This window comes from Prionailurus bengalensis, chromosome A2 (genome assembly GCF_016509475.1).
Source record: "Prionailurus bengalensis isolate Pbe53 chromosome A2, Fcat_Pben_1.1_paternal_pri, whole genome shotgun sequence".
NCBI lineage: Eukaryota > Metazoa > Chordata > Mammalia > Carnivora > Felidae > Prionailurus > Prionailurus bengalensis.
Genome location: NC_057348.1, coordinates 94,760,757 through 94,783,707, shown reverse-complemented (window position 1 = coordinate 94,783,707; position 22,951 = coordinate 94,760,757). Strand labels below are relative to the sequence as shown.

General features: G+C 34.9%; 1 protein-coding gene across 6 annotated transcripts in view; it reads right to left on the bottom strand.

Moving 5' to 3' along the window:
• Positions 1 to 22,951, bottom strand: part of AKAP9 (A-kinase anchoring protein 9) — a 154,474-nt gene that overhangs the window by 115,437 nt on the left and 16,086 nt on the right. For 5 of the 6 annotated variants that reach the window (XM_043588818.1, XM_043588819.1, XM_043588821.1 and 2 more), the window contains exons 2-6: positions 15,775 to 16,002; positions 12,200 to 12,244; positions 2,190 to 2,243; positions 1,654 to 1,824; positions 280 to 435 (exon numbers count right to left, since the gene is read on the bottom strand). In XM_043588818.1, the coding sequence (XP_043444753.1) occupies positions 280 to 435; positions 1,654 to 1,824; positions 2,190 to 2,243; positions 12,200 to 12,244; positions 15,775 to 16,002 (654 nt within the window). The remainder of the gene's footprint in view (positions 1 to 279; positions 436 to 1,653; positions 1,825 to 2,189; positions 2,244 to 12,199; positions 12,245 to 15,774; positions 16,003 to 22,951) is intronic. The other variant, XM_043588820.1, reaches the window with a different exon arrangement.

Genomic DNA, 22,951 nt, shown 5'->3' with positions numbered 1-22,951 from the left:
ATGTTAATTTCTGCAAAAATCCACCCATCAGACTTAAAAGATATTGCAGACTTTCAGTATACACACAAGGATGAACAAAGAAAATAACAGCAAAGAAACCACAAAAGAACTAGTTACATTCTTGGTTAACCTAATAACAGGTGTTCGTTATTTTTTCCAACATGATACATTATAAGTAGATGTGATTTTAAGTTTAAATTTGTTTTAAAACTCATGAGCATTTTTTAAAAACTTCACTACCAAAAATCTAATAAATTTTGTTCTATTAGTAATACTTACATGCTGGAACTGAATCTGTAATTTCTGACTTTGTTCTGTCAACTCTAAAAATTCTCTCATTGTCTCATCCTTTTCTCTTCTTGCTTGTTGTAAATTAGCAGTAAGCTGGGTTATGATGCCATCTCTTTGTTTAATGGCAGCTTCAAATTCTTGTAACTAAAAGACATCAGTGAAAATAGTAAGTGCCAGACTTTGAAGTTTATACATTTTGAGAGAGAGAGATGGGTGTAGGAGTGTGTGCAAGCAGGGAAGGGGCAGAGAGAGAGAGAGGGAGAGAGAGAATCCCAAGTAGGCTCCATGCTGTCAGCTTGGAGCCTGAGTGGGGCTTGATCCCATGAACCATAAGATCATGACCTGAGCCGAAATCAAGGGTCAGATGTTTAACCAACTGAGCCATCCAGGTGCCCCTGCCAGACTTATTTTTAGAACAAAACTGATTATTAGTACAGGCAACTATTCAAAAATATACAAAACGCATTGTCAGACTGTAATTAAAAAAAATTTTTTTTAATGTTTATTTATTTTTTAGAGAGACAGAGACAGCACAAGCGGGGAAGGGCAGAGAGAGAGACGGAGACAAAGATTCTGAAGCAGGCTCCAGGCTCTGAGCTGTCAGCACAGAGCCCGATGCAGGGGTCGAAATCACAGACCGTGAGATCATGACCTGAGCCTAAGTCGAATGCTCAACCAGGTGCCCAGGCAGATTATAATTGTAAGCAATCTCATCCATATTTGAAAAAATTACCTTGCAGAAATTGGTTTTACTTCCAAAACAACTTAAAAAAAATTACCTGATGAACAAAATACACTAGGTCTAACTTATCGATTATCTGCTTCTAGAAGGACAAGTGCCTTTATATTCAGGGGTGCCCCAATCTGTTCCCAGGCAACATCATCATAGACATGTTCGATTCTCACTTGCTCCTGGAGAGGATGAAACTAAAATGTATTCTGTCGTCTTCATCAATGGTCTTTTTCACCTTGGTTTTATAACTGACTGCCACAAACAACAGATGTCATTTCAACCACAAGAGGTCCCTTTACAAGGACTCGCTGACATTTTTAATGAGTTTAAGTCATAACATTCTGATGCGGTTTGCACCATATTTTCTCTCAGGCTGATTACAAAAACATCTATTCTACTGAAGTGCTTTCAGCCTAGCTATCTCATAAAGTTAAACAAAAGATTCCAGATTGTATTACCCCTATTCATGGAATCTTAGTGTTAAGTAAGTTGTTTATGATATGTATAAGAATATTATGAGATAACTTAAGTTACTATGACTTAAGTTATGTACTATTTACATATGCTAGCATTCAAATTTCCTGTTTTTGTTTTTGTAACAAAACAAAAGCCACATAAAGTAGGCATACCTGCTGTAACCCTTCAGTCCCGTAGGTGGCTCTCATTTCTTCTAGTTCTCTGTTCAGCTCTTCAATCTCATGTTGTTTGCCAGCCAATTCATTTTCCATCATCTCTAAGTGGGTCTGACTGTACTGTGCTCCATGTTCAGAATAAGAATCATCAGCACCAAATTCTTCTTCCTAAATCAATCCAAGATATTTAATAATTCATACTAACAACATTCCTCAGGAAGAGGGATTCAAATATTGAATTCCATAGTAAAGTCCACTTTAAAATATCACTTATCACCTGAGAATTTACTGGAATGACTACCTACTTTGTTATTAATGTGCTATATACCTTAAAAGCAAAAACAAAATATCTACAAATTTGGTTATAACTGAGCTTTATAACAAAAGACAGCTAATTTTGTTTTGTTAAACATTAAAAGCATTTAGAAATCACACACAGAAAGAAATGCATGCAGGAAACAGCTTTGTTAGTAAGCCAGATGGTTTTTGATAGTGTAAAACATTAGTATCATAAGTAGTTTTAAATACTGTACCCTTAATAAATTTGTGGGCTTTCCTGTTCTCACCACAAAACTGCAACCATTTACCTGTACAAAAACAATTTCCTGATATATTATGATTTTAGATAGAACTTTATTTAAAGCTAACAATTATAATTCTGCTAACTGTATTCGTGCATATTTTATGGATAGGGAAAATGCCTCATTGGCAAAAACAGATACAGCGATTAAACTTAAATATATAAAAGACAGTATGATCATTTCAAATGCCAATGATTCCTAAAACACTTGAGGGCTTACAATGCAGAAGACACTGTACTATACATTTTTGTTTACATGAATCAAAGTTCTAAGTGCAGTTTATATTTTGTCTTCAGAAGGGGAATTATAGACCTCAAGTTACTAAAATCCTCTTCTACAAAATGCTGCCTTATAATCATTTAAATAATTGTTTTTTGATTAAGCTCTATTCATTTTAAAGTAAAATCATTTGCTTGTGCAAATTCACTGAAGGTTGGTAATCAGGTCAAAGGGTATGAGATGAAGAGGTAAACAACACTCCCCCAACTTTTCCCTGGGGAAATGACAGCCATGCCAACCCTAACTGATGTAGAGATTTTCCATAACATATTACTGCCTCTACCACAAACATTTGGGGATGGGAGGAAGAAGGATGACAGAGTACGTCTCCTGGGTTGACCTGGTGGAAGATTAATTTCAGGTCAATTAATCTATTTAACAATCTCCTCCTTCCCCCCAACAGTGCACAAAAGAACTTTATTCCTGTTTACATCTTAATTATTCACAATTCCACATTAATAGAATAGAATAGAATTCTACATTAATAGAATCCAAGATAATGAAATTTTTACTGCTGAAGTATATAGGACGGGCTATCCCAGAATTAGGACATGAACCACATCCCTTTAAAAAGTGGAAGCACTGCAGCACCTAGCTGGCTCACTCAGTAGAGCATGTGACTCCTGACCTAGGGGACTCTGGACCTAGGGGTCGTGAGTTTAAGCCTGCCCCACTTTAGGTGTGGAGCCTACTTAAAATTAAAAAAAAAAAAAAAAGGTGAAGATACTATTTAGGAGTTCTTTAACAGAGTTTTATTCCTTGGTTTTTCTTAAAACTAAAGTAAAAAAAAAAAACGTCATCTTTATGGCAACACAATATTGCAGTATGTGAAAAACTATCAGAAGATAGGAGTACTAAATCTATTAAAATTATTAATATCAAGTCACTTGAAGTTAACTTTCCAATTAAATCCTTCTAAATTTCAATTAGCTCTTCTTGATGCTGGAACAAAGCATTTTAATAAGCATCTACTAAAATGTTTGCTTTCTAGTAACAGTGTTATGAAATAGATTTTATGAAAAGCTTCAAATATAATAGTAAGCAATGGATACTCCTTAAGTGGAGATGATATAACTCTGTAGTAAGTTACTGATTTATAATAATTGTATCCAACACATTATACAGCCAATGTTCAGCTTAATTTTTATCTAACTTAAGCAAAACTACATTTGAAAAACTCGTATGTATTGGCTTCTTAAAATACAAGACCATTTTCAAAACTTAATTACATGTTCTTATAATAAACATAAAAATCAGTATTAATAAATTTTAAAAATTTAATACCATGTAAATAGGTAAAAGATTATTCACCAGCACTAAACTAAAATAAACTATATTCTGAAGTTAGAATAGAAATACTCAGAATATTGGAATCACTAACAGTTAACATTAAATTATTCTATTGTTTTAATGTGGATAATATTTTATTGATACCTAAAAGATAGAGCATTCAACCCTTCTTACATTAGTCTTCTAACACCATACTTGGTAAACTGTAATATGAAAGTAAATTAGTAATGTGAAACATGAAGATTAGATTGACAAACTCCTTCAGCTAAAGAAAAGCCTAAACTTCCCTTAATCTCCTTTTTTTACTGTGGCATTTATCAAAGTTACTTAAACCTTTAGGCTGTACTAATATATTCTTTCTGAATTCACAGATTTACTCAATTTACATGGATAACATGTAGACTAGGGAAAGTACAAGTCAGGTACATTTTAAATTTTTAAATGTTCTGTAGAGGTAAGTATCACCTCATAAAAATACTGCTATTCAGAAAGATTCAGAGGATGATCTTTTTTATAACCATAAAATGGCCTTCACACCAAAACTTTTTCCTTTCATTGGACATTAATTTAAATAGACTATTAATATCCTTATAATACTTAATTTATACTTACACATATTCAAAAATATTAATAATGTTTTAATAAAGTAAGAATCTGATGGTTCCTAAAAGTGTATGAGAATTACAGGAGTTCAATGTGCCTAGGGGAAATTGGAGCTAAGTAACGAGGCTAAAATCATTTATTGAAAGTCAAGTTGAATATCAAACACATTGCACAACTTAATATATATACAATTTTTAATTGTCAATTATACCTCAATAAAACTGATGCAGAGAGTGAGAAAAAAAATAAGGTGACACTAAAACAAAACAAAACAAAACACCATACCCAAGTCAAAGTTGGAAGGCTAAGTTTATATAACTTTATGGCTAAAGGCTATGTCTCCAACTCCAGCCTGCCATTTCAGAAATATCATGAACTGTATAAGCAACTCGGTTAAGAAGCACTGAATAATCACATGAAATCCATGAGAGTGTATGCTCTACTATCATTTCATCTTTCCACACTTAGCATAGTACATTTATTTACCTATCTTGTGTCTAGGTTGCCTACAATATTCACAGCTTCCTCCAGATAACCCTGCTCAAAGGGTATCAATAAAAATATTTCATGTTAATATGGCTTTTTGGATATGAAATGTCCCTTCATGAAGGACTTAACAGATTACATATAATTTAAATTAATTTGTAAGAAGGCTACTTTTTTATCCAGTCTGATTTCTCTAGTATATGTAATTGTATATACATTTACTCAAAACCGATCTTATTAGGTAGGTCATAGGAAAATATTATCTAATTATTTCTAAGCCTGAATCCATCGGTCAACCCAACGAAAATACCGGCCAAAGAAGTCAAGAAAATTAAATGCACACCATATTTATATGCAGAAAATTTCTAAACTAGTAATCATACTCTGAACTCCTTTTGAGAATAATTTGTTAAAAGAATTCTCATTAATCATTTCATATGCTTAGTGGGAAGAGCACATTTCTACTGAAGAACAGTAAAAAAAAAAAAAAAAACAAAACCTTTGTTGATTGTCTTTTATATACTAAACACCATACTAATTATTATCAGATAACCCTCACAACTACACTGTTAAGTAGGTATCCTTGTTTACAGATGAAAAAAACTACATTTCAGAGTTTCAGTGATGGGCCCCAGTTGATACACCACGGAGGTGATGAAGGTGAAATTTGAACACAAGTTTCCAAAGCTCCTGTTGTTTTATGTTACCTTACTTCCCTACAACCCAGAAAAATGACAGTGATATTTAAATAACACACAAGATAATTACGTAGCCCACAATTAAAAACTGTAATTTTGAAATTTTAAAAATACTCAAGGGCAAACAAGAGTAATCAAGATTATTAAACACTGCAAACCTGGCATTTGTAATGAAGTTGTAATCTATGTGTTTCCTAGAAAGGAATTTCCTTTGGTGGGGAGGGTGTGATACTAAAAGATAATTCCTTAAAATTTCCAATATGAAAAGAATTACAGGGTCAATTTACGTCTTAATTGACAAATTTCATTTACTGATGATTCTTCTGCCTCCTGAAAGTGTGACTATGGCTTACAAGTTCCCTGTAATTCTAGCTCCAGTCACACCAGTTTTTTTTTTTTTCTTTTTTTTTTTTTTTTTTTTTTTTTAATTTTTTTTTCCAACGTTTTATTTACTTTTGGGACAGAGAGAGACAGAGCATGAACAGGGGAGGGGTAGAGAGAGAGGGAGACACAGAATCGTAAACAGGCTCCAGGCTCTGAGCCATCAGCCCAGAGCCCGACGCGGGGCTCGAACTCACGGACCGCGAGATCGTGACCTGGCTGAAGTCGGACGCTTAACCGACTGCGCCACCCAGGCGCCCCCAGTCACACCAGTTTTAACATCACCAAAAGTAATGGCTAAAGCCCCCACAACTAGCCCAGTGTCATGGATTCAACCAGCCTCCGTGTTAGCAATCTTAATGGGACACTACCAAATACTTCATAATAAATTTTTCTGCTGTTTTCTACAAAGTGAATATGTAACCTTGTCATAGCATAACCATTCTGAATCCAGGCCCAAAATATGTAATATCACAAGGGTTATGATTGAAATCAGGTCAATCTGTCAAAAATTATTTCATAAATACCTGTTTCCAATGTAATCTTCTAAGAAACTATTTTTTCAGGTTATAGGTCATTATTCAATTTGGTTTTTGTGACCAGCATTAAAAAGAGAAAGTATCAAAGGATATGTCACATAGCAAAGAGAAGTATCTTTCCTGAAATTTTTGTTTGGAAAAAAATTTCACATGTATGTATGGGCATATATTTATTCATGTACACAATCATTCATGTATACAATGATAAAACATATATATAATTATACATGCAAATATATAGAAATTATACACATATACACATAGAATATTTTTCTTGTTGAATCATTGTGAACATATTCTAACTTTTATTTGCAGGATTTACATTTAAATATTACTTGTACCTTAATTCAAAACACATATTTATTAGGTATCACAGATAAATAGTTTGAATACATTTTTCTGGACCTCACAATACCCACCAGTTTTACAATTTAAAAAATCTAGGCAAAAAATATCTTATTGTAGCAAGAATTTCCAATATTATCGTTTTTTAAAAAGAAAACTTGAAAACCACAATCTTAATGTTTTTACCTTTCAAATCTATATTAATAAAAACTAAAGTTTACTCTCTTATCCCAAAAGTGAGAAAAAGGCTATATAAATTTAACCAAATTTCACAGGCATATAAGAGATGGTCTGACCTGTAGCCATTTGGCTTATTTAAAAAAAAAAAAAAAATTCAACTTAGTGTAAAGAAAAAAATGCATTTTGTGCAGTCTTTGGGTGTCCCAAAGACAAAGGCAGTTCAAGAACAAAAATACCTGAAACTTTTAATCAAGAAAGACACTATAAGAATTAAGGCATTATAAAAGGGGAGCCTGGGTGGTTCAGTCAGCTAAGCAACCGACTCTAGACTTCCTGATCTCATAGTTTGTGGGATCAAGCCAGGGCTGACAGTGTGGAGCCTGGCTGGGATAGTTTCTCTCCTTTTCCCTATGTCCCGCCTCCGCCTGTGCTCCTTTCATTTGCTCACACTCTCTGAATAAACTTAAAAAAAAAAAAGAAGAAGAATTAAGGCATTATAAAGAGAGAGAGAGCCAAGTAGAAAGTTCCTGAGCTCACCTCTCCCCACAAACACACCAAGGCTGCAACTACATACACCCCAACTCATTGTCAGAGAACAACCTGAAGACTAGCAGAACAGGTTTTCCACAGCTAAAGATACAAAGAAAAAGCCACATGGAAAAGGGTAGGAGGAGCAGAGACAGATCAGAAACTAAACCTCCTGTGCAGCGACCCACAAGCAAGAGAGATCTCACAGGTGTGAAGGCCCTCCTCAAGGAGTGAGGGGTTCAAGCCCCACAGCGGGAAGCCCTCATACTGTGTATATGCACTGGAAATATGAGCCCCCATAAACATCTGGTTTTAAATTGGCTTAACTGGGGGAGCCAGAAGGCTATAAGAAACCAAGACTCTGCTCTTAAAAGGCCAGTGTACAGCATCACTTGCTCGGAGACCCAGGACAAGACAGCAGTTTGAAAAGCAGCTGGATTATATGTGAAAAAAAATTATTAATTTTAGGGTGTGTGCCCCAGGGGCAAGAATCTGCAGGAAGTTTTTCCAGGAATGGAAGTGCTGGCGCACACTATTTTTCTTGCCTTCCTTCAGCACAGCTGGGCCCTGGTTCTGACACTCTCTCTTCCTAGCACCACTCTCCCTGCCCCTGTGAACCCACCCCAACCTACCCAACTGCCCTGGCAGGGGCCCTTCCAAAGTGACTCCTGCTCTAGGGAGTCCCACCCACCTGCAGGCTCAAGACAGTGGCCACCAAGCCTCCCAGTCAGTCACACTGCGTACTACCCCACCCGCCAGCATACCTGCAGCAGCTGCAGCCTGGCCTCTTGGCCAGCCTTGCTAGGGGCCATCCCCGTCCACCAGTACAGCTACAGCAGCTGCAGCCCAGTCACCATTTGCAGATGATAGGATACTATATATAAAAAAATCTAAAGATTCCACTAAAAAACTATCAGAACTAATAAATGAACTCAGTAAAGTTGCAGGACACAAAATTAATATACAGAAATCTATCGATTTCTCTACTCTATCAACAAACTAGCAGAGAAATTAAGAAAAATACCATTTATAACTGCATCAAAAAGAATAAAGTATCTAGGAATAAATTTAACCAAGGAGGTGAAAGACCTGTACTGATACCTAGGGCACTGATGAAAGAAACTGAAGAGGACACAAATAAAGGGAAAGATAGACCATGCTCATGGGTCAAAAGAATTAATACTGTTAAAAATGTCCATTCTACCCAAAGCAATCTGAACTATAATAGCATTTTCACAGAATAATCCTAAAATTTGTATGGAATCATAAAAGACCCCAAAAAACTGAAAGTAATTTTGAGAAAGAAGAACAAAGCTGGAGGACACATAGTCCCTGATTTCAAACCATAGTACAAAGCTACAGTAATCAAAACAGTATGATACTGGCACAAAAATGGATATATAGATCAATGGAACAGAACTGAGAGCCCAGAAATAAGCCCATGTTTATATGGTCAATTAATCTATGACAAAGGAGGCAAAAATACACAATGGCGAAAAGATATTCTCTTCAATAAATGGTGCTGAAAACACAGGACAGCTGCATGCAAAAGAATGAAACCACTCTCTTACACCATACACAAAAATAAGCTCAAAATGGATTCAAGACCTGAAACCATAAAAGTCCTAAAAGAAAACATGGGGAGTAAACTCTTATACATCAATCTTAGAATATATTTTCTATCTGTCTTGTCAGGCAAGGGCAACAAAAGTAAAAATAAACAACTGAAACTACATCAAACTAAAAACTTTTTGCACAATGAAGGGAACCATCAACAAAATTAAAAGGCAACCTACTAAATGTACTAAATGAGAGAAGATATTTGTAAATGATATATCTATTGAAAGGTTAATTTCCAAAATATATTAAAAAAACTCATAGCAGAGAGTATAATGCCAAGTGAAATAAGTCAGAGAAAAACAATACCATATGATTTCACTCATATGTGGAATTTAAGAAGCAAAAGAAATGAGCAAAGGAAAAAAAAAAGAAACAAGAAACAGACTTAACTATAAAGAACAAACTGATGGAGACTAGAGGAGAGATGGAAGGGAGATGGGTGAAATAGGTGATGGGGATTAAAGGGTACACTTATCATTATGAGCACTGAGTGTTGCAGAAAATTGATGAATCACTATATGTCTGAACCTAATATAACACTGTATGTTCATTATACCGGAATTAATAAAAAGAACTCATTACACTCAACACACACACACACACACACACACACACACACACACACACACACATCCAATTAAAAAATGAGCAAGAGGGCCTGAATAGACATTCTTCCAAAGAAGACATACATATAGATGGCCAACAAACAGGAAAAGATGCTCAACATCACCAATCATCAGGAAAATGCAAACTAAAACCACAATGAGCTATCACCCCACACTCATCAGAAAGACCATTTTCAAAAAACATGAAATAACAAGTGTTTCTGAAAACATGGGACAAAGGGAATTTTTGTGCATTGTCAGTGGGAATGTAAATTTGTGTAGCCATTATGGAAAACAGTATGGCAGTCCCTCAAAAAATTAAAAATGTAAATACCATGGGATGCATTAATTCCATTTCCAGGTATTCACCTAAAGAAAAGGAAAACACCAATTCAAAAATATATACTGCACCCCTATGTTTATTGTAGCATTATCTATAATAGCCAAGACATGGAAGCAACCTAAGTGTCCATCGACAAACGAATGAGTAAAGAAGATGTGGGGTGTGTGTGTGTGTGTGTGTGCATGTCTGTGTATAATGGAAGATTACTCAGTCATAAAAAGGAATGAAATATGTGACAACATGGATAAGTGAAATAAGTTAGAGAAAGACAAATACTATATAATTTCATCTATATGTAGAATTTAAAAAACAAATGAACATATAAAACAGAAACAGACTCGTACATACAGAGAAAAAACAAACTGGTGGTTACCAGAGGGGAGGAAAAGTAGGGCAATGGGCTAAACAAGTAAAGGGGAATGAGATCGAAACTTCAAATTATAAAATAAATAAGCTGCAAGGATGTAAAGTACAGCATAAAGAGTATAGTTAATAATATTGTAATAATTTTGTATGGTAACGGCGCCTGGGTGGCTGTCAGTTAAGTGTTTGACTCTTGATTTCAGCTCAGGTCATGATCTCAGTTTGTGAATTTAAGCCCTGAGTTGGAGCCCGATCCTCTCTCTCTCCTTTTCTCTCTGCCCCTCCCCTGCTCTTGTACACACTCTCTCTCAAAATAAACTTTAAAAAATAATAATTTTGTATGATAACAGGTGGTATCTACACTTATTGTGGGAGTATTTTGTAAGGTATATAAATGTCAAATTACTATGTTGTACACTTGAGACTATTATAATATTTTGTATCAACTATACTTCAATTTTAAAATAATGAATAAAAATACATTTTTTTAGGGGGGCCTGGGTAGCTCAGTTGGTTAAGTGTCTGACTTCGACTCAGGTCATGATCTTGCAGTTCATGATTTTGAGCCCCATGTCGGGCTCTGCACTGACAGCACAGAGACTAAAGCCTGCTTCAGATTCTGTCTCCCTCTCTCTCTGCCTCTCTCCTGCTTGTGTTCTCTCTCTCTCGCTCTCTAAAAAATAAGCCTTAAAAATTTTTTTAATAAAAATTTTTAAAAGAATATAAGGCATTACAGAAAAGGAAAAACAGTGTTGTTTTCATATGTAAGCTTCAAATTTAAATTCTCAAGGCTAGATTTTCAGAATTGCAAGCTGTGATTTTAAACTGAGATATTTCCCATATAGGCAACTTTATATAGCGTAAACAAGGTGCCAATTTATTTACTTAACCCTGGTTAATTATTTTCCTGATCAGATTACTAATAAGTATATTCCCAGCTTTTAAGCACATTAAACTTTTGGAGTATCAAAGTTTTCACTCCTATTAGCACTTCAAAACAGTAATTTGTTCATTTAAGAATATTAAGTTGTCTTTTTTCCCCCTTGTATTAGAAACCTACAATATATCAAAACTTATGGAATACACTGAGTTGCCAAACTATTTAAAGAATAATTTTCCATATTCTCAAATTCTGGACCAAAGAAATGACAATGATACCTAAAAGAATAATAAAACAATAACATATGACATATATTAACAACACATAAAGATATTTCCTAATGTGACAAATGCCTACATTACATGTTATCACCTATTTTAAAAATCACTGCTGCAACATTAATTTCAATAAATGAATTCATATAATTCTACAGAATTCAAGCATTTGTCAAAAGCATTATTTAAAATGTGAAACAGTCTGTATAATGAAATATTTTACGGTGTTGAATATGGATACCTTATGACAATCATGTATCCTAGAATCTCAATATCACTTTCCTAGAAACTCAAGGCCTCTATTTAATTAAGGTCAAAGCTATGCAAACAGATTTAAGACCTTAGTTAACAATCTGCAAAAATATATAGAGAAAAACATAAACCTTCAGGTTTTCTAGGTCATTTACATTATATTTTGTTATGCTATATTTCATTATATTTATAAAAATACATAAGCATGTGAGTTGCAAGAAATAAAGTATTAATAATCAAGAAGTTTCAAAATCAATATAAAAAGTCAATCATACATAGTATTAATTTTTCTTACCTCTGAACTATAATCATCTGCTGTAGTTGAAATTTCACTTTCTGGCTAAAACAAAAGTAAAAATTGATTAGATTAAGGTCTTTTTTCCCTCCCACTGTACTCTATTAACCCATTACTATTAATAACATATGATGGAAAATTCACATAAAAATATCACTAAAAAAACTAGTAAAAATTATTCAAATCTTTAAAAAAATTTTTAAAGTATGTGGATTTTATTTTATTCATTTTTTTTTAAGTAAGCTTTACACCCAAGGTGGGGCTTGAACTTACAACCAACCCCAAGATCAAGAGTCACATGCTCTACTGACTAAGCCAGCCAGGTGCCCCCAAACCTGTAAAATTTTCACTCTGATTATGAATCACAATGGCTATATAACACATATGCTATTTATCACAAGGCATTTTTCTAAATATAAATGTATCAAGAGGTACTTTTCTTTCACACAGAGTCATACATACACTACATACAAATCATTCGTAAGACAAAAGCACCAAATAAGGTATCATCCCTCAAATTCTTACGTCTCTTTTAACTAAAAGATCTTTATTAAAATGTTAGTCAAAAGGGTTCAATTTTTCCAAAAAGAAAAATCATTGGGGTGCCTGGCTCAGTTGGTAGAGCACATGACTCTTGATCTTGGGGTCATAAGTTTGAGCCCCATGTTGGACCTAGAGATTAAAAAAAAAAAGGTTAAAAAAACCATCAAATCTTGATGCTAGAAAAGGATTAACAACTTGAAGAAATATAACAGTCTTGTTGTTATTAACACCTTTGAAGCTTATAAAACACTTTCTAAGACATCCCTGTTTCATCCTTACATCCCTGGAATTTGGGTATAAGGTGAATGGCTTTTCCAAGCTTCCCTCAGCTTATAGGTACTAGAAAGAGTCAAGGAGGAAACTTAAATTTTTACTGCTTTTACTGTTCACCCACTCATCTAAGACCCTCATTTTACAAGTGAGAAAAGAGACCTAGATATTCATTCAACAAAAATAAACCATCATTGACTCCTTTCTCACCTAGACTTTAATTTTATTCAGCACTCAATACCAAGTTCTAAGCCTACCTACTCTCTGATGTAGTAATTTGATGCCAAGAACAGAAATAAACTTAACCCTATTCTAAAATTCTGTCTCGGTGATTGCTAACTTATGTGACCCCTCTTTTAAATCAAAAATACCTTTTTTAAAAAAACATTTAACGTTTATTTATTATTTTTGAGAGACAGAGACAGAGCATGAGTGGGGGAGGGGCAGAGAGAGAGAAAGGGAGACACAGAATCCGAAGCAGGCTCCAGCTGTGAGCACAGAGCCTGACTCAGGGCTTGAACTCACAGACTGTGAGATCATGACCTGAGCCAAAGTCGGACGCTTAACTGACTGAGCCACCCAGGCACCCCAAATCAAAAATACTTTTATGACCTGGGCGCCTGGGTGGCTCAGTCAGTTAAGTGTCTGACTTCAGCTCAGGTCATGATCTCGCGGTCTGTGAGTTCGAGCCCCGTGTCAGGCTCTGTGCTGACAGCTCAGAGCCTGGAGCCTGTTTCAGATTGTGTCTCCCTCTCTCTCTGACCCTCTCCCGTTCATGCTGTCTCCCCCTATCTCAAAAATAAATAAACATTAAAAAAAAATACTTTTATGACCTAAGCCCTCATGGTTCATTCACTTATGCCCTTTAACCAGCTATAGATTAAATGTACATACTGTGTACTAAAAGCTGTGGTACTGAGGATAAAATGGTGAACAAGACGTTCTTTGCAGTGGAAATGCTAACTCTAGTGAAAAGCCCAGATACCGATATGTTTTGCAGAAAAAATAACAAATATATATGCAAACTATAGCAAACACCAGAGTTGCCATATTCTACTGTTTAAAAGGTTCAGATTCAACAATTACAAGATACATAAAGAAAAAGGAAAAGTATGGCCCATACATAAGAAAAACAGCAGTCATTAGAAACAGTCCCTAGCCATTTTAAATATGGTCAAGTGAATAAAATTAAGTGAATAAAATAAAGTCTAAGACACTAAAGAAAACTATAAGGATACTGCCTTACAAAATAGAGAAGATCACTAAAGAGAAATAACTTAGAACCAAAGAGGAACATCTGGCTTGCTCCATCGGTGAAGCATACGATTCTTGATCTTGGGGTTATGAGTTCATGTCCCATGCTGGGTGTAGAGATTAGTTTAAAAAAATTTTTTTAATAATAAATTAAAAAGGGGGGCACCTGAGTGGCTTAGTCGGTTAAGTGTCCAATTTCGGCTCAGGTCAAGATCTCATGGTTCATGAGTTCAAGACCTGCGCTGGGTCCTATGCTGACAGCTCAGAGCCTGCAGCCTGCTTCAGATTCTGTCTCCCTCTCTCTCTGTCCTTTCCCCACTTGCCCTCTGTCTCTCTCAAATATAAATAAGCATTTAAAAAAATTTTTTTAATTAATTAATTAAAAGTAAAATAACTGAAATGAAAAATTCATTAGAGGGGCTTAACAGATCTGAGGAAGAAGAAAGAATCCACAAACTTTAATATAGTTCAACTGAAATTAGGCAGTCTGAAGATAAGAACAAGAATGAAGAAAAATGAACAGAGCATCAGATCTGTACAACAATATCAAACATACCAACATGCATAACAGGAGATCCAGAAGAAGGGGGCAGAAAGGAGCAGAAAGAATATTTGAAGATACAATGTCTGAAAACTTCCCAAATTTGATGAAAAACACTAATCTACATATCCAAGATGCTCAACAAGTTCTAAGTAGGAAAATCTCAAAAAGATCCATTCTTAGGATGAACAGCAAATCTCTAACATTCCTGACCTCTTGAATAAAGCTCAAATCCTAAATAATATCTAAGTCTTTCTGTTTCCACATAAATATAACAGGGCACAATCCAAATTATAATTATTATCTGCCTTTTCCACCACTCTTTCTCCTAAGCACCCCAACCTTCTTTACTCCTGGTCTTAGTTGGTGGCTGATCCCACCCACCATCCCAATCCACTTTTAAATTCTCCCTCTTTGCCATATTCTGGAAATTACACCATTAATGAGAAGAAGAAAACTAGCCTCTGTTTAGGGCCTTCTCTGGGCCAGGTGCAATCTCCTGCCCCACATCTTTACCACCACTCATCCCCATCATTCTGTGATCCTTTTAAAACTAAACTTCCTACAGTTTCCAAATCACATCACACAGTTTCATGTCTTTGTGAATGCTGCTTCTTTACCACAGAGGTTGTCTTGCCTACTTCTTTGCTGATAGCTAACGCCGATTTAGCATTCTCCCAAATCATGGTATTCTAGGGTACCATATGCATTTTTGTTACCACAGCTGTAATCAGAGTACACAGCCTATCTTACATCCACCTTCCCCCCTAGACTGACTTTCCTAAAGGGCAGAGATTGTCATATCTACCTTTGCATCCGTGGTGCTGAATCCTTGATATATCACAGTTGTATTACAAACGTTTGTTGAATCAAGCACACAAAAACTGCACAGGGTGCTAATGAGTACTGTTACTACAACAACTTTCCACTTAGAATTCTAATGTTCAAAATTTAAATGAATACTTACTTCAACAAAGATCTCGTCACGTTTGATTATTGTGGATTCAGGAGTCACAGCTGTTCCTACTCTCTGAGAACTATTTATGTACATTTCATCACTCCGTGAGTGCTCAAGATTCAAAGCATGGTATGTTGACACATCTTGTTTACTGCTTGAAGTTTTCTTCTTTTTTTTCTGCTTCTTAGAAGGATTCTGTCCATCAGACTGAGCTTTCCTTTGTCGAAACTGGGCAAGCTACAGAAAAAAAGTTGTCATTATCATTAGAGATACTTGCTTTTTTCATAGTGGTGATCAAGAAAAAGTATCTGTGGAGTTACTTTCTTTTTTTTTTTTTTAATTTTTTTTTTCAACGTTTATTTATTTTTGGGACAGAGAGAGACAGAGCATGAATGGGGGAGGGGCAGAGAGAGAGGGAGACACAGAATCAGAAACAGGCTCCAGGCTCTGAGCCATCAGCCCAGAGCCTGACGCGGGGCTCGAACTCACAGACCGCGAGATCGTGACCTGGCTGAAGTCGGACGCTTAACCGACTGCGCCACCCAGGTGCCCCTGGAGTTACTTTCTTTACAAGATCAAATCATCAGTGAAATAATAAAGGACAACTATTAGAATCCTTAACATAACTACTGAATTGCAAAGAAGTAAGATACTTCTGAATAATGCTATTCAAATACTGAGAACTGAAAATGTCACGTCTAAAGAAAAAAAATGAGCCCAGAGATAGGCAGAATAAGGGAAAACAGGCACTCTCAGTCACTGCTTGGTCAGAGTGCAATCTCTGGATAAGAGTTCTAAATGCATTTGCTTTGTGAAATTTCTGGGATTTCTAATTTATACTAAATGTAATTAGTCCATGCAAAAGATTTTGTTGTACAAATGATCACTGCAGCCTTTTACCCAATGGGAAAAATTTTGAAATAATTCAAATGTCCAACAACAGTGCTTCCTATCCCCTAACCATTTGCACATCATCAGCAGCACTTCTGCAATGTCCTACTGCCATCTGTACTCATCATTAACTTAACATGTTTTAACTAGCATACTTGTCTAAATTTATTTTAAAAGGAGATTTTCTATCCTGGTGTAAATTAAAAGCTAGTATTACTTGTGATTTCCTTAAATAAAACAGTAAACAGAAATGAACGTAATGAAAAATAAAACTACATTAAAATTTTAGTTAGGTATTACTGCTGAAGGTTATAGAGCAACAGGCAAGTGTTAAAGGAATATTAAGGATATATGAGCAAATAGACTTTTGGCTTATTGTAAGCAGATGGGATGAAAAAAAAACTAGAAAGGTATTAACTTTCTTACAGTACTATTCACTATTATTTAATACTGAATCAGGATATCACCTAAAATATCTTGTCATCACCTAAAATCAGAAGTATGCATTACATACTTTGGGCAATACTGGATTAACTCAATTAAAGCAATATTAATAAAGCAATAATAATAAAGATGTTTATACAAAAAACATGAAAGAATAACATGTTTATGACAGTAGTGTATATAAAATAATATGCAATAGAACCGTTTCTTAATAAAATGAAAATGGTGTCCATCTTTTTCTCTTTTTCAACAAAGACACAGCCTTCAACAATTCTAACTAGCTTGAATTTTAATAACATTATACACATAGGCATAAATTCTGAAAGAATATAACCACAACTCTGGTATCTCTCCAGACTGGAGATTACAAGTATTTTTCCTTATACTTATTCAAAATTTGCTTTTTTATGCAACAAATTTTCTAAATTTTATATGAAGCAACTACTAACCACCAATTATTAAATTTAATTTGAGCTATTTGATCATTGAGAGGAAAGAAACAAAAGCATAGGAACAGGTGTAAACCCCTTCATGTCTTAAAAAGAAGAAATATAGTATCAGTATATTAATTATATAACTACTCAGACCAAGCACATATGAGATATTAAAGCAATCTTAATAATGATGCTGATATTAACTATCAAAATATGTGACAAATACCAGAACCCAAAGAATAACATACAGCGTATTTTATATTTATTTTGTCTGTTGCTGATGAAGAAAAACATGACCTATATAAAAGTGATTACTTAATAAATATGTCTAATTCATAAATCGGAAATATCAATCACTGACTTTGTAGAATGTAAAAATAGATCACATTAAAAAAATTTTTCCCCAGTTATTTAGCAACTAGCCTGTTTTCCTACTTCATGCCTGCTTAAGGAACAGATGCAAGACCAGTTGCCTCTATTTGTACATTAGTAAGCTGCTGGAATGCATTTAAACTACTTTGGAGGATAGCAAATCCTCCATTAAAAATGAACGAACTGAAACACTATTATATATTATCTGTAAATAGAATCAAAGTCTAGGCACATTTCAAAAGATCCCACAGAGAGCACAAAACTAAGAAAAATGTTAATAATGACATTTTTTTTTTAATTTTTTTTTCCAACGTTTATTTTTATTTTTGGGACAGAGAGAGACAGAGCATGAACGGGGGAGGGGCAGAGAGAGAGGGAGACACAGAATCGGAAACAGGCTCCAGGCTCTGAGCCATCAGCCCAGAGCCCGACGCAGGGCTCGAACTCACGGACCGCGAGATCGTGACCTGGCTGAAGTCGGACGCTTAACCGACTGCGCCACCCAGGCGCCCCAATAATGACATTTTTAATATTTAAGTTCAACTTCAGAAACTTCTTAAAATTCCATGTTGTGTTAGAAAATATACCCAGAAGAAGATATAAAGACAAAGATGAAGAATTTTGTTTGAAATTCCCATTTGTTTTATATACATATATATACATACACACACACACACATACATCTTATAATATTTAAAAAATTTTTAATGTTTCTTTATTTTTGAGTGCATGCAGGGGAGGGGCAGAGAAAGAGGGAGACACAGAATCCGAAGCAGGCTCCAGGCTCTGAGCTGTCAGCAGAACCCGACGTGGGGCTTGAACCCACAAACCGTGATATCATGACCTGAGCCACCCAGGCACCCTTATATTTAATATTTATTTCTATGTACAAAGGAGAAAACTAAAACTGCATTATAAAAAATTTTATTTTTTAAGAAACACCTCTGAGACAACAGTATCCAATGCTAAATGAACCCAAATGCAAAAGTTATTAATGGACAGATATGGATTAAAAGTAAAATGGATCTTGGGGTGCCTGGCTAACACAGCTGGAGGAGCACAAGACTCTAGATCTCAGGGTTGAGATTTCGAGCCCCACATGGGGGACAGTGGTTACTTAAAATAAATAAAATTTTTGTTTAAAAAGTAGAATGGTTCTATTATGGTGTTCAGAACAAATCACTTCACTTCTAAGAACATAAAATTACCAAGACACTGTTTTGGGTCTTTTACTGATAATATGAAGTCATACTATATTTTCAGAACAATTAATCAGAAGGTAAACTGCATGAGGGTAAGGACTTTTGTTCTCCTCACAGCTATATATTCAAAGTCTAGAAGAGTACTCAAAAAATACACGTTGAGTGAAAAAAAAGATAATTTATCTTTTACAAAAAGTCACCACTAAACAATCATTTTAAGCACTGATCCACAGAACCAGACAATTAAGATGACATAATAGGCATATCTAATTCTACTATATAAAAAAGTTCCATGGTCTTAGAAATAAAATTAGCAATTAAGTGATTTAAAACACAAAATCATCCCTCTTTCCATCTCTTCCTCCATCAGGCAAAAAACAAGACAAAATTAATTCTCAAAAATAATGCCCACAATAGCTTTTTAGCAAGAGTTCTGTTTCATAAAAATGTATAAAGAACTTATACAACTCAACACCAAAAAAACAATCTGACTAAAAATGAACAGAGGACATGAAGAGACATTTCTCCAAAGAAGATGTATACATGGCTAACAGATGCATGAAAATATACTCAACGTCATTAATAATCAGGAAAATGCAAATCAAACAACAATAAGATATCACTTTACTCCTGTCAGAATGGCTAAAATCAAAAACACAAGAAACAACAAGTGTTGGCAAGGATGTGGAGAAAATGAAAACCTTTGTGCACTGCTGCTGAGAATGCATATTGATGCAGCCACTGTGGAAAACAGAATGGAGGTACCTTAAAAAATTAAAAATAGAATTACCATATGATCCAGTACTCCCACTACTGGATACTTACCTAAAGGAAATAAAAACAGTAATTTGAAAAGATATATACACCCCTATGTTTATTGCAGCATTATTTACAATAGCCAAGATACGGAAGCAACCTAAGAGTCCACTGATAGACAAATGGATAAGAAAGATGTGGCACATATATACAATGGAATATTACACAGCCATAAAAAATGAGGCTGTACCATTTGAGATAATGTGGGTGGACCTCCTGGGCACTATATTAAGTGAAATAAGATTGAAAAAGACAAATACCATAAATTTCACTCATGTGGAAATAAAAAAAAACAAAACAAAACAGGGGCACCTGGAGGCTCAGCTGGTTAAGCATCCAACTCTTTATTTCAGGTTCATGAGTTCAAGCCCCACATTGGGCCCTGCACTTACAGCGCAGAGCCTGCTTGGGCTTGTCTCACTCTTCCTCTCTCTTCCCCTCCCCCCTGCGCACACACTCTCTCTCAAAATAAACAAACATTTAAAAAACATTTAAACAAACATTTAAAAAATAATAAAACAAACAGAAAAGAGACAGATTATTAAATACAGAGAAGAAATTGTAGAGGGGAGGTGGCTAGGGAGACAGGTGACTGAGAGTACACTTATCCTGATGAGCACAGAGAAATATATAGAATTGCTGAATTGTTATATTGTACACCTGACACTAATATAATACTGTATGTTAATTATACTTTGAGTTTTAAAAATAAATAAAACCCACAACTGTTTTTCAGCAAGAGTTCTGTTTCACAAAAATGTGAGAGAGGGAATAAGATCATACCATAAATCTAATTTATTATAGCTATTTAAGCTATTTTTATTTTAAATCTGTAAAGTGGCAAGCTAGCAGATAAGCAAAAATCAGAAACTCTACTCAATTAGCTAATCATCTGATATTGAAATGATACACTTTAAATTACTGGGAAAACATTTATTCTAAAACATGCTGAAACTTCAGACTACAGCCATCTGTGTTTGTCATTTGGAAGCCAATTATAAAAATGTTAACATATGTAGGCACAGAAATAGTTACAAGATTTACTGGAAAGATATTATGTCCACATACACTTGTCTTTCAAAACGAATTCAGATCTCAAGCAAGTATCTTACTTTAATTAGAACATGAATAAATGAGTAAACAAAAATGACTGATAATTTATTCCTTAAGTTCAATATTTATAAGTAATCATTCTCAATAAAACAAGAAACTTAAAAAATGTGGTATAAAAACATGTCAAGTTTTTATAATGGCAGTTCAAAAAAACTACTAATTGTAATATTTGTTTATTGAGTATTCATTGAGTGTTTATCATGTGCTAGGCACGGTGCTAGACATGAATCAAAATATATAGTCCTACTAGTATGATCTTTTAGTCAAGGCCAGCCCATTACTTCACTGAGTTGTAAGAAACAAAAGTTTGTGTAAAATTTCATGAACAAAAGTACTCCCATATATACATCTTTAAAGAGATGGTACAGGAGCCTCTCATATCCTGATTTCCTCAAAGAAGGCTTTCTGTAAGAGGTGTGGTTGTGGAATTTTATATCTGTGAACGAAATTACTCAGCGTATGACAGGTATTAAGTAGTTCATTTATTTAAAAAATATTTATTGACTGCCTATCATGTATCCACCACTGTGCTAAAGGCAGAGCAGGTAGTAATGAATCAAATAGATACAAACAGTACTGCTATGAATTCTAATCGAGGTAGGAAGAATATATATAAACACAGAAATATATCATTTCAAGAGATAAAAAGCACTCTGAAAAAAAGTACAGGTACTAAAGAAAGCCTACGATGGAAAGACCTAATATGGTCGCGGATGTAGGGAGAGGTCAGGGAATATCAACTAGAAAAAAAGAATGTGGAAGCTGAGATTTAAAGACAAATAGGCATTACTTGCCTCAGATCATAATCAGTTAAGTGGCAAAAGAGAACAAGAACCCCTGACTCCAAATCCAGTAGTTTTTCATGATGCCAATTTATATTCCATGCATTCTGAGTTCCTTTTCCTCCCTCGTTTGTCATTATACTTTAAATCCCAGAATGCTAAATTTAAAGGCATGAATATACGAAATCACCAAACCAACAAACACTTTTTTGACAAGACTGGGAGAAAAACACACCCAAAACAACACACACACACCCAAAGAGAACACTATAAAATATTTCTTGAATGTTATCTAGTCTCTCCAGTTTCCAAAAACAGCTGTAAGTTGAGCCATTTTCTATTTTTGCTGTAGAAAATTTAAGAAATCCTAATTAATTCTAATTACAGTGACTATTGGTACTTGTCACTGCTGCCTTTAAACCTTTTTAATATTCCTTAATGAATGTTGCACAAGAATGCTGTACAAACTATTACAACAAAACTCCAGGGGCCTAACTATGGAAACAAAAAGAAGATTACAACAGTTGACCCAAAGACAATTTGTATGTAGGGCAACTGAAAAGCAATGAAGACAAAAGCAACATTTTAAGGATGCTCTGAAGCATATTTTCCAAATAACAGTGCCAAATAGCCCCCAACATATCAGATATGGAAAAGACCTCAGAACTTTATATTTGTTAAGTCCCCAGTCTTATTTATATACTATAATCTCATTCAATGTAGATTTTTTAAATTAGTTTTGGAACACCATGTCTGAGAAGAAAACAGATTCTGCAGTCTAAGGAATCACCTTAATTTTGCACATTTTAACACATTTCATTGTATGGCACATAGTAGGCACAAACATTTGTTGAATGAAAGTCATGTTTCAGGGGTGCCTGGGTGGCTCAGTCGGTTAAACATCCGACTCTTGGTTTTGGCTCAGGTCATGATCTCACGGTTTCGTGAGTTCGAGCCTCACAGAGGGCTCTGTGCTGATGGCGTGGAGCCTGCTTGGGATTCTCTCTCTCTCTCTCTCTCTCTCTCTCTCTCTCTCTCTCTCACTCTCCCTCTCTCTCTCTCTCTCACTCTCTCTCTCTCTCTGACCCTCCCCAGCTCACGCTGTCTCGGTCTCTCTCAAAAACAAATACAC